This window comes from Spea bombifrons, chromosome 4 (assembly GCF_027358695.1).
Source record: "Spea bombifrons isolate aSpeBom1 chromosome 4, aSpeBom1.2.pri, whole genome shotgun sequence".
Classification (NCBI taxonomy): Eukaryota; Metazoa; Chordata; class Amphibia; order Anura; family Pelobatidae; genus Spea; species Spea bombifrons.
The window spans coordinates 41,712,820-41,724,464 of NC_071090.1; the positions used below are offsets into that span (position 1 = coordinate 41,712,820).

Sequence of the window (11,645 nt, forward strand, 5' to 3'; positions counted from 1 at the left end):
TTGGTGTTTTGTTGACTTCTTGTGTACACTATGAGTTTCTTAATGGATGATACTGTATCCCATTCTATTTTTCACAGAATCAGGTATATATTCCTTCCTCAGACCATCACACATGCTGTGGAACATGCAAAAACGTGTCCTGCACTTTCTATAATGATAACGGCACAGTAGCTGTATATGAGGTATGTATATTTCCTACTAACAAGGTGAACTTTAAACGTCTAGGTTGTTTGCTTCTCATAACACATTATGTTGGTTTTGGAGCACTTTACATTTTAATGTAATACATTTTACATATACCAATATACCAATTATATAGAGAGGATTGGACGCTAACATCGGGGAAGTATAAGCTCTTTAGGAAACCTGCAAAGGCTAAGTCTTGAAAATAAGACTATGCACATAGTAAAATAACAAATTGATGTTTAACTGGGTTACATCAAAAAGTTTCAATCAAAGATCTTTAGACCCAGTGAATAATGGCCAACTTACTGGATATAGACTCCTTTCTTAAAGGTGCAGTAGATCTGCCATTGTATTCTTTCCCATGAAGATATATAATTACATACAAACATCACAGAAACCTTTTTAGAAGCATTTTTTGTTTTGTGGCAACATCAGTGTCATTTGACAATTAATGCAACAATACTAAGAATAGGAGTAGATGGGTCAGCATGTTTAACATGTCAGATACCCCATATTTTTTATGCGATCTATTAAGAATATAAAAATATGTGTTTTCCAGGTGGGAACCATGTGGATCTCTAATTGCACCAAATATGAGTGTACGAAGACTGCTGTTGGTGCTATGATACTGGGCTCTGGTGTTGTCTGTCCGCCTTTCAATGGGAGTGAATGTTTAAAGGTTTGTGTTATCAGTGCGTATGTATTGAAAATGGTAATGTAAATTGCATACATATACAATATATATATATATATATATATATATATATAGATGTCTGGATATCAATTCTAAGATTCTAAAATAAGATTGTCACTTAAATGGAAACTGGGCTAATGGTTATGAGTTAATCCATTAATTTAATGATATCATCTGTAATTGAATTCAGCAACAAACAGTGCATAATAAATATAATTTTGTGAAAAGTATGTATTATTTGAGGAACTTGGATTGTGGAACACTGTTGTCAAGTCTATAAAAGTTTTAAAATAACTGTTACGCCAAGTGAGATAATTTATTTAATTTAACAAACAGCAGTCCTTTAAAACAAAAGATGGTTTGTTGCATATAACAATTCTATTTAGAGAGGGCACTATATACAATCAGGGATGCCCTCAGGATTTGGGGGTCCAGGTTTAGAAGAATTTGCTAGGCTTCTTATGAAAGGATTCCCACTCTCCCTCAATCGATTTAACCAATCACCTGTGTTGTTAGAGGCTACAGCACCTAATTTTATACTTATAGTGCTGAGCTGGCTGGCAGCTTTATGTAGGAGCACTGATCGTGTTTGTTAAACAGGGACGTGGATGCCTCTGGCTCCACACAATCAAGACGTAGAGAGTCGTGAAGGTTTGGATTTTGTGCATTAAGTGCTCAAGGCTGCTGCTCACTGCTGATATTAGCCAATCGAGTTTATGACATTACATGGTCATGTGATCCAGTAGGCTATGAATACATTATAAATAGGAAATACATGCACAAAAAAGTATATGGCAGTCAATATTGTATGTACATGTGTATGTATATGTGAGGGAGAGTGCCCCTGAATGACATTTATAAAGTGTGTTTACCCTACCTCATGCACATGGTCTCTATACATATGAGAGAATTAGAGCCCCGGGATATGGCATCATAGAAGCTCACTCCATTCATTCCTGAAGACACCAAACACAATAAGGCATGGTGCATTCGGTCCCTCTGAATCCCATATTTCTCTGTGAAAACAAGTGTAGGATGGTTGTAGAAGGATTCTGAGGTTTTATTTTGATCTAGAAATATTGAGCACATTATTTTTTGATTTTTGTTTGTTCTTCTCTCTTTGTCTCTTTCCTGTAGAACGGAGGAACCATCCAGGAGTATAATGATGGCTGCTGCAAGATATGTAAGTAAACTAAGCTGCATTGTGGGCTAGCGTCTGCTTTATTTTGGAGAGCTGTGTTTTTTAACCTATCTGCTGGGACATAAAGACGGGAAGAAGCATGCAGTGTCCAGCCCAATCAAGTTGTATTCCATTAACCACTATCACTCAAAAGCCTTCCTTGCTTTTCCTGGCTGTCTACAGGGTGAATGATTTTAACCTTATCATTCTGGAGTATAACTATAACTTATTGCAGTACAAATAAAAGAACACTAAAAGGTGTAATTACTAGCAAACAAAAGCATTACAAACTAGAATACACAAAATGTAATACTATTCTGGTCCTTTGTTTATCCAAGGCCAATATAAAGGAGCGAAATATACTGAACAGTCCTTGCCTACCATGTATTGAATCTAAACGTGTAAAGCCATTGAAAGTACCTGACTTGTTTAATTTTGGTACTCAAAGGTTTACATGGCCTTCAGAATTAACCACTGAAGATATTATGGAAGATTTATGCTAGATGTGACCTTTAAATAGGCCCTTGCTTATTATTCATTTGTAGATGTACATAAAAAGGAGTGAGTCACTGATAAGAGGCAATATATTATATTATATTGTATAAGAAAATCAATTTTAATTTTTTTGGAACTACAAATAGTTACTCAGACATTTCACTTGGTATCAGCAACTTAATGAAGAAATATTTACCGGTCTTTTACAACAGATGCATTAGTAAGCATACTAACATAAGCACACCATTTTCAAGTTAGCACGGTAATAAACTGGGGTTAAGCATTTTGCCTTAAAATTTGGAGAGAATTTTTTTTTAACATTGAAGAAGACGTTAAGAACACTGAAGCCACACACAAAATTTGGGAAAAAAACCCAGCAAATGTTATACTTCAGAACACACCTTTGCCTATGTGGCTTCTTTTAAAACTTAACAAGTGTCTGTAACATGCTATTTTAACTGCTAATTAAAACCGGACCTGAAAGCATGTGCTTTGTGGTGGAAAAAAGACATTATAGTCAAGAATGTGGGCTTTGCAGGTGTGAGGGGTTTAACGGGCAAGAAATATCCAAAGCTTGATTACATGCATGCAGAGTGAGTCCATGTATTTAATTCTTACCTTGCCATAACCACTTTGCACCGAAAAACGTCAAGTTACGTCTGTGAACACGGCCATAGTTATAAGATAGGAACTTCTGGTGTGATAAATCTTAAATTACATATAGTATTTAAATATGTGTATTTTTGAGTTTCATTTTTTTTTATGTCTGAAAAAGAATTTGAATATTAAATCTAATTATGATGCTATAACAATAGCATATATTTATTGTATATTTATATGTTTGTTATGCTGGACATAAATGAAAAAAAAAAACACTTGGCAGTGTAAGAATTAATAAACATGTTATTTGTGTAAAAATGTTTAATTTTACAAAAATCTTATATTCCTAATAATTCTGCCAGGTTCTGGAATGGGTGTATTACCCTTTACCATTACCCCCGTAGTTCCTACTGCTAAATTAAATTGTGAACCAGGTACTATCATTATTCCAAACATTTTATTGTACTTTACTAATATTTGTAATTCGTTATTTATGGGGATGTTTAGGAATGTATATTGTAAGTTGTCCGCATTAAGATAAGCGGAGAACACAGCAGTGAAAAAAACAATATTAATATTTAGATGACATGTTTACTAAATTGAGAATTAAGGCAATAGGTTTGGTGACATAGAATAATCTGCATGTAAAATACTCTTTAATTCTAAACAAATGTTCATTGATTCATTATATGTATAAATACTTGGCAATAACTTCACAGCAGTTAAAATTTGTTTCTGTTTTAGGTTAAAGCCCTAAGATCTTTGCAATGTAACATTTTATCATTAATGGCCCAACATGTCATGGGAGGCAGAAAAAAAGGCATACTTAATTTTACCAAATCCCCAAAAAACAAATGCAATGACAAAGAAACTATTTCCATTTGAATATTTTATTGCATAGGCTTTTCTTTAGCTTGATATATACTAATGTATATATTCATATATAAAATTGCTTTTAAATGTTAGATGTGTTGATGGAATACTACTTTGCCTAAATAATTCATAAAATAAAAACTGCAAGACATCAGCTGATCAAGGAACACCATGTTTAACAAGCAGGAAAAAAACATTAAATACAATTTAAAGATTATGTAGAAGTAGCCATTTATGTTATTATTGTTATTATTATCTTTTATATTTATAGCGCCAACAATTTACGCAGCACTTGTTACAATATATATATTGAAGGGGTATGACAGACTAAGACAAACCGATATATTAGGGAGAGGAGGCCCTGCTTGCAAACCTACTCTCTTATATGATATAATGCCCTAGAGAAAATCATTACACAGTTACATAAAGACTGAATAAAAATATATAATGACAAGTTGAGTTCAAATAAACCATTATTGAAAAAAGTAGGCATTGAAGTTACCAAATGTGATTTGCCAAATAAACTAACAATGCAAAATATTTTTATAATCTTGTAAGGATAAAACAGATAAAGGAGAAATAATTTGCATAGTTTGAAGGTATCTATAATGAAATTAAAGGTTTATGTTTGTTACGTTGTCATTTTGTTAAGAATTCTGACATTATGAATGTATTTTTTTTGTTTATTATGTTTATTTTTCTTTCAAGTTTAGACCTTTAGAATTTCATATGGTGTGATGTATTATGTCAGCATTTATAATTTATTTTGGGTTTTTTCATTAAAGGGAAAGGAAGTCATAAAGTTTGATATTCACTTCACTATTGATTATGAAGGCCACAACTGGCAAGTTTCTTCCTAGTGAAGGCCTGTATAATATACTGTATAGTTCAATGTGTGAAGAAATCTCATTGATTTAATTACAGCTAAGCGCTGCATCAGAAGCTCATTGCAGTTGGCTCTTCATAATATATAGTAAAGTAAAGGAGCTGAAACATAACTCTCGGTCAAACTATCCTGTGAATTCATGTAGAGAATAAAACCCTTTGTGGTAACTCAGTTTCATTTATCTCTGAAAAAATACTTTTTAAAAGTAGTAACCTCCACACTAACTTGTATGCTTGTCTTTGGCCAGCCACATAGAAAGTACAAAAAAAATAAATTCAGAATTCGCAAGATCAGCAATATCTGCATCCCTGCTGGCACACGTTTAGAAAAGCACTTGACATCATGTTATAATAGCACTTCCTGTTTAGAAGTTATTTTTAACCAGCAGTTGCTCTACATATTTCTAGGTGTGACCATATTTGCATGAAAAAGATATATTCTAGAGTTTGCGATTTTAAATTTATTTCCATATTAGTACTATTCCTAGCCTGAATGCCAAATCAGTCTGTGATTTACAATGGAAGATATTGTCTAATACAGGATTCATAGTGGAGTATCTAAGCCTATGACCTTATTGAGGTTGTGTCAAACTTGGTTATCAAGGGTCACAGTACTGTTCTGGAAATTCTTTACTCAATCCATTATGAAACTAGCATTACATGTCACAAAGCAGTGTGCTACGTGTTACCATGAATACTTGTACCTAAAGCCATTGAGAACTAGAATTCAACAGTCCTTCACACTGATTTACAGAAAATAAGTCTTGTGCCAAATTGTGCCAATATTAACAATATTTGTGGATTAAACAAAATAGGATATATTTGATTTGAAACTAAAAAAAAGTAGGTATTTTCCATATTAAATCAAAACTTTCTTTATTAGGTACAAAGGAAGAAAAAATCTGTCAGAAAGTGGCAGTCAGAACCACAATACGGAAGAGTGACTGTATGAGTCAAACCCCCGTAAGTACATATGTTTCTCTCCTATTTTGCTGTATATAAGCAGTTGTAGGCACATAGTAACCATTTACTGCAACTCAGGCAATGATGTGTAGATGATTCGGGCAATAACATGCAGCATGCCTGGGAACTTGTTATTTTCTTCCAGGGTCTCCAGTAGAAGTCCTGTCTGACTTGTGCTCTGGGTTAGCATTTTCTCTTGACAGGGAAGAAGCATTTGGTCACTCCTTGTATATGAATGGCTAGCATCATCACCTCATCACAGCCCAACCCCAAGAGAGAGTGATCTCTGGGCAACAAACTGCGGGACATGCCCAGGTATGTATATGAGGAATGCTTTGGACTGCAGAATACACCAAACGTGATGTTTGTATATTATGTTTGCTATATTCTGCAGTGGTAAGCATTCCTCATCTACATATTATTGCCTGAGATTCAGTATGTGTTTTTTTTTCTAAAGCAATCTAAGCTAAAAGTTTAGAGGTCAGTCATCTTTCAACAGTGCACAAGACACTCCTACACATAGAATAATACTGCTCTTGCAAATTGTGTTCAGTGAAACAAAGCAAGTACTTGCCTAATTCATGTAGGAGATGACAGTCTCTACAGTAATGAAACCATTCTTATTAAGTGCTCTTTCCTTATAAATAAACATACAAATAATGATCTGAAAGCACACATAATTGCTATCTTTCTTCCCCCGGTGTGGGGTTTTCTTGTTATGTATTAATACTTAATAAGGATTTACATGATTTGTATAAAAATGCGAAGAAACATTCTGGGGGAAATAAAACAAAAGACTTTATACACCAAATCTAAATCCGACGGATCAAAAAAACAATACTCTCTCTTTCTTGATTTAACAGATAACCGTGGCTTCTTGTGATGGGAAATGCCCATCTGCTACAATCTTTAACGTCAACCTTGATAGCCATATAAGATTCTGTAAGTGTTGCCGTGAGAATGGAGTGCAGAATCTGACCGTGCCACTCTACTGCTCAGGAAATGGAACACAAGTGATGTATGTCATACAGGAGCCACTGGACTGTTCTTGTCAATGGAATTAAACAGATTTCCTTTTCCAGTTACGCGGTGCAATGGATTCTCTTTTTGAACCAGACGTCTCCTAAAACACAGATCAATTACTTACCGAGGCATCACATTTTGTACGGACCAAGTTATTGGTCTAAAAGTGTATATGAACAAATTATAAAGACTGCAAGATAAGCATGTAAACTTTTTACGGTTGTGATTATTGAGACATCAACATCGCTTTTAACATTATGTATCTGGAATAAAATGTTTGTTTTAGCAAATTTCTTGTTTTCAGTAGAAAAAAAAACATGTTCATATCATTCTGTAAAATGTGTTGATAATTAACTTTCACTGTTGGAAAGCTATATATAAATATATCCAGTATCATGTTAATTAAGAAATAAATGACTTCAATACAACCTGCAGTAGTACACTTTAATCTGTATGTGACTTTTATAGTAAAGTTGTTTAATGACTTCGGTGCCTAATAATTAATTTGTAAAATGTATATTTTATTACTCCTAAATTTTCCATAACTATTTTGTATCACAGCAATCTTTTTTAAGTGTATTAAATATTATCTCAACTAGTTGGGGTCAAAAACTCACCTTTAGAGATGTTAAGCACAGCCTCCAAAACATCTCCAAAACAAAATCATAAAACTATGAGCCTGCTGGCTCAGGCTGACCAGCCTAAACACCAACTAATTTAAATCACCCTACCAGATGCAGCTAAGCTAGGCACTATAAAACCTCCTACAGACAAAACACACAGGTCCGGGCAGGTAATGCCACAGTGGTTGAAGCATTGGCCTGACCTGCTGGTACCTCAATATTTGGATAGTGACTCTTTTCTTTTTGCCTTGTATGCCACCACAATGGATTTGAAATGGAACAATCAAGAAGTGATTAAAGTGCAGATTTACAGTTTCTATTTGAGGATATTTACATCCAAATTTGTTCAGGAGTTGGCAGCACTTGTTCTATGTAGTCCAATGAAACTGGGTCATTAGTGTTTATTGATGCAATGAAGCTGTAGGATGAAATCTGGAGTGTATAAGGTTATACAACCAATGAGCTTTTTAAGGTAAAGAACTAAAATATTCCTCAATGACCAAGTCAGTAAACCCAATTTAACACTTAATTTCAATTGCTGAAGACAAAACTAAAGGCTGAAACAAGCAACAACTTTAGACTCCCCCATTAAAGGCCTGACAAAGCATCACTGTTCTTAAATTGGTTCTTCAGCAGAAAAAGAGCTTTTGATTCTTGTTCATTATTAGGGCATGTAATGTTATAAAGCACATGCCATACATCAATGCCTGTTACCAGTGGTGTCTCCAGCTTTCATATTTAGGGGGGGGGGGCACATGGGGGGACAGGGACTAAAGTAGGGGGCCAATTATAAAACGCTACATATACACTACACTATATGCGTTAGACATGCATTTTTAACTACATAATATGTACTTATCTCTTTGAAGTAAAGACCGTGATTGAAATACGAATTTAAAATAACAGCTGAACTGGAAGTTAATTTTCATTCTTTAATATTAGACCCTGCTTCCGATATATACTAATATTAGTCCCTGGTGCCGATATATATTAATATTAGCCCCTGCTGCCGATAAATATATAAATATTAGCCCCTGCTGCCAATAAATATATAAATATTAGCCCCTGCTGCCAATATATATATATAAACATTAGCCCCTGCTGCCAATATATATAAATATTAGCCCCTGCTGCCAATATGAATATAAATATTAGACCCTGCTGCCAATATATATAAATATTAGACCCTGGTGCCAATATATACATACATATTAGCCCCTGCTGCGAATATATAAATAAATATTAGCCCCTGCTGCAAATATATATATGTAAATATATATATGTAAATATTTGCCCCTGCTGCCAATATACATATATAAATATGTACCCCTGCTGCCCTAGCATGCAATCACTCCCTCCACTCCCGCACCAAAAAAAATCAAACATATTTGCCACATTGACTGTAGATCAGGGGAAGACAGTGAGAGTCAGTACAGTCTTCCCTCCTTCTGACTGCACCGTGACATTGAGAGGTCCTCTCCCCTGTAATCATCCCCATAGTCCCTTTGTCCCCTCATTCATTAAACTACACCTCTCTTTTACTTACGCCTTGTAGTTCAGGTATATCAAAGACCCAAATTACACACACATAGGACGTGCCATTTTTGCCCCCAAACAGCCCAGCATGAGTCAACATTGTCCCCAAACAGCCGAGCATACGCCATCTTTGTCCCATAAACACGCTACCTGTGCCATCTTTGCCCCATAAACACCCTGCTTATACCACCTTTGCCTTTTTGACAAATCAATTATAGAACTATGATTTACACAAACACTTTTACAGTCACTCACTAATACACTTTTATTCACACAATTCATTCACACAATCATTTATTCTTTCACACAAATTATTTACACATATTCATTCATGCATTCTCACACATTCATTAATTCTCTCACTCATTCACACAATTCATCCACACATTAATTCATTTATTCTCTCACTCATTTACACAATGCATCCACACATTAATCCATTCAGTCTCTCTCTCATTCTGACTCTTTATTTCAATATTCTTTCTACCCTCCCTTCTCCCCATCTACCCCCTTCTCCCTCCCTTCTGCCCTATATACCCCCTTATCCCTTCTTTCTGCCCTATCTACCCCTTCTCACTCCCATCTGCCCTATCTACCCATTCTCACTCTCGTCTGCCCTATCTACCCCCTTCTCACTCCCTTCTGCCCTATCTCCCCCCTCTCACTCCCTTCTCCCTATCTACTCTCTCCTAACTATCTACCCCCCCCGTCTCACTATCTACCCTCTCCCCCCTCTGAAGTTCACTTACCTTCCAGGAGTCCTGCGGTGGGACTGCGAGGCCTCTGTCTCCCTGCTCTGCCACGGTGTGCGCTGCTTCACTGCTGAGCGCCGGAATATGACGTCAAATTCCGGCGCTCAGCATGAAATGCCAGCAACGTGACCAAGACAAAGGCCTCGCAGAGGAGAGTGAGAGGCACCGAGCGGTTGCTGAAAGCTCATTCCTGAGTGACCGCTCAGCTCCTCTCTCTCTCCCCGCGTCTATCACGGCTGTGGGGGAAAAAAATGGTTTTTCAACTGGGGGGCACAGCGTGATGAAGGGGGGGCATGGCCCCCTCTGCCCCCCCCTGCTGGCGTCACTGCGTTACACAGAGTGTCTGGCTGTCATCACTTTGGCATTTAGTACATATGGCATATTCTAGGAATAGTTCTCAGATAAATACAATTCTGATTACAAGGAACATTACATTAATTTCTGTTTTGACTACTCCATACTTAACATATTTTCCTCAATGTTTTTTTAGTTTCCCAGTCAGTTTTCCGAAAATATAGTAATCTCAATAAAATAAGTCCAAACCTGAAAAAAATGTGCAAATTCACTCAACTGAATTGTCAAGCAGAATGCTTCAGGACAGTGCCTGCCGTGACAAAATGAAAACGAATTGGGAGCTAAATTGTTAATTGCACATTTCTCAACCCAGAAACCCAACATAGACTTGGCACAAAACATGAATGGTATCAAGCTGATTCAGCATAGTTTTACTGCAAAGACAATTGAAACAGCTCGAAGTTTGTTATTGCTCAACGTTGATGTGACTATGAGCTAGTACACCACCTCTATTTACATTTAGGCATTGATATCAGTAATTAAGTGGCATCACGTTACACAAGTTCTTTAGGGAATTCAGGTCAGCTTGTGGTATATATGTAACAATACAAAATACACTTAGTATGCTCTGAAAAATACCCCTCGTCTTATAATCGAGGTCGTCTTATAATCAGACCTCAAATAGGTCTGACTATGAGACTAAGATCCAGATCCCCCGCAGCGCTGCAGGGGACCTGGATCCTCCTGTCTTATGCCCCCCCAACTTACCGGTGCTTCTGAGTCCCTGGTGTGTAGCCGGGGCAGCGTGTGGACGTCTACGCAATGTCTACTTCATCTTGCATGTAACTCTAGAAAAAAAACATGTTTGCACCGTATACGTCTTCCTTTGGTTTCTATTAAAAAAAATGGAGCAATAGTTAAGTTCAATGACTGGAACAGTTGTGTCTCATGTAGCAAACAGTTTACATTTCATTACAATCCACAACAGTTTTATTTCATTGGTATCTAAATTCAATAGGTTACTTACTCTTCTTAATATAAAAATGCAAATTTGCTAAGACAGGTGCAACTTTGTCTTTACACTGATGTCCCTGTCCCATGATTGTCATAGACCAAATATGTTGTTGTGGGACTGAATCTAATTTCCTTTAACACTTTTTGTAAAAAGTCAACTACATATTCTGGAAAGGTTAATCCACTCATTACCTTCATCAAAAGTATTTGATACTAAAGAAAAAAAATTAGAAGGTGAAGGCATTTTATATGTAATATATAATTCAATGGGTGAGAAAACTGGAGAAATCACACTGAATTTAGCTATACATTAAAAGTTTATTTGTGTTGGAGGTTCATAATGTATAGTCAAGTCAAGGAGCTGAAACTATAACTCTTCTGCAAACCCTCTCTTTCATAAATAGACCTCATTAAGATACACCAGTACAAGTAGGAAAAAAGGGCCCTGTTCTCGCAATTCTATAATCTGTTATAAGGACAGTTGGGTGGTATGCTATGGGAAGGATTTAATTTGGCCTTCCATGTTT

General features: G+C 36.0%; 1 protein-coding gene across 1 annotated transcript in view; it reads left to right on the forward strand.

The window, feature by feature from the left end:
- Nucleotides 1-7,426, forward strand: part of OTOGL (otogelin like) — a 64,093-nt gene extending 56,667 nt beyond the window's left edge. The window contains exons 51-55 of the mRNA XM_053463662.1: nt 78-182; nt 746-865; nt 2,018-2,063; nt 5,797-5,876; nt 6,740-7,426. Coding sequence (XP_053319637.1) covers nt 78-182; nt 746-865; nt 2,018-2,063; nt 5,797-5,876; nt 6,740-6,940 — 552 coding nt within the window. The 3' untranslated portion in view covers nt 6,941-7,426. The remainder of the gene's footprint in view (nt 1-77; nt 183-745; nt 866-2,017; nt 2,064-5,796; nt 5,877-6,739) is intronic.
- The last annotated feature ends 4,219 nt before the right edge of the window (nt 7,427-11,645 follow it).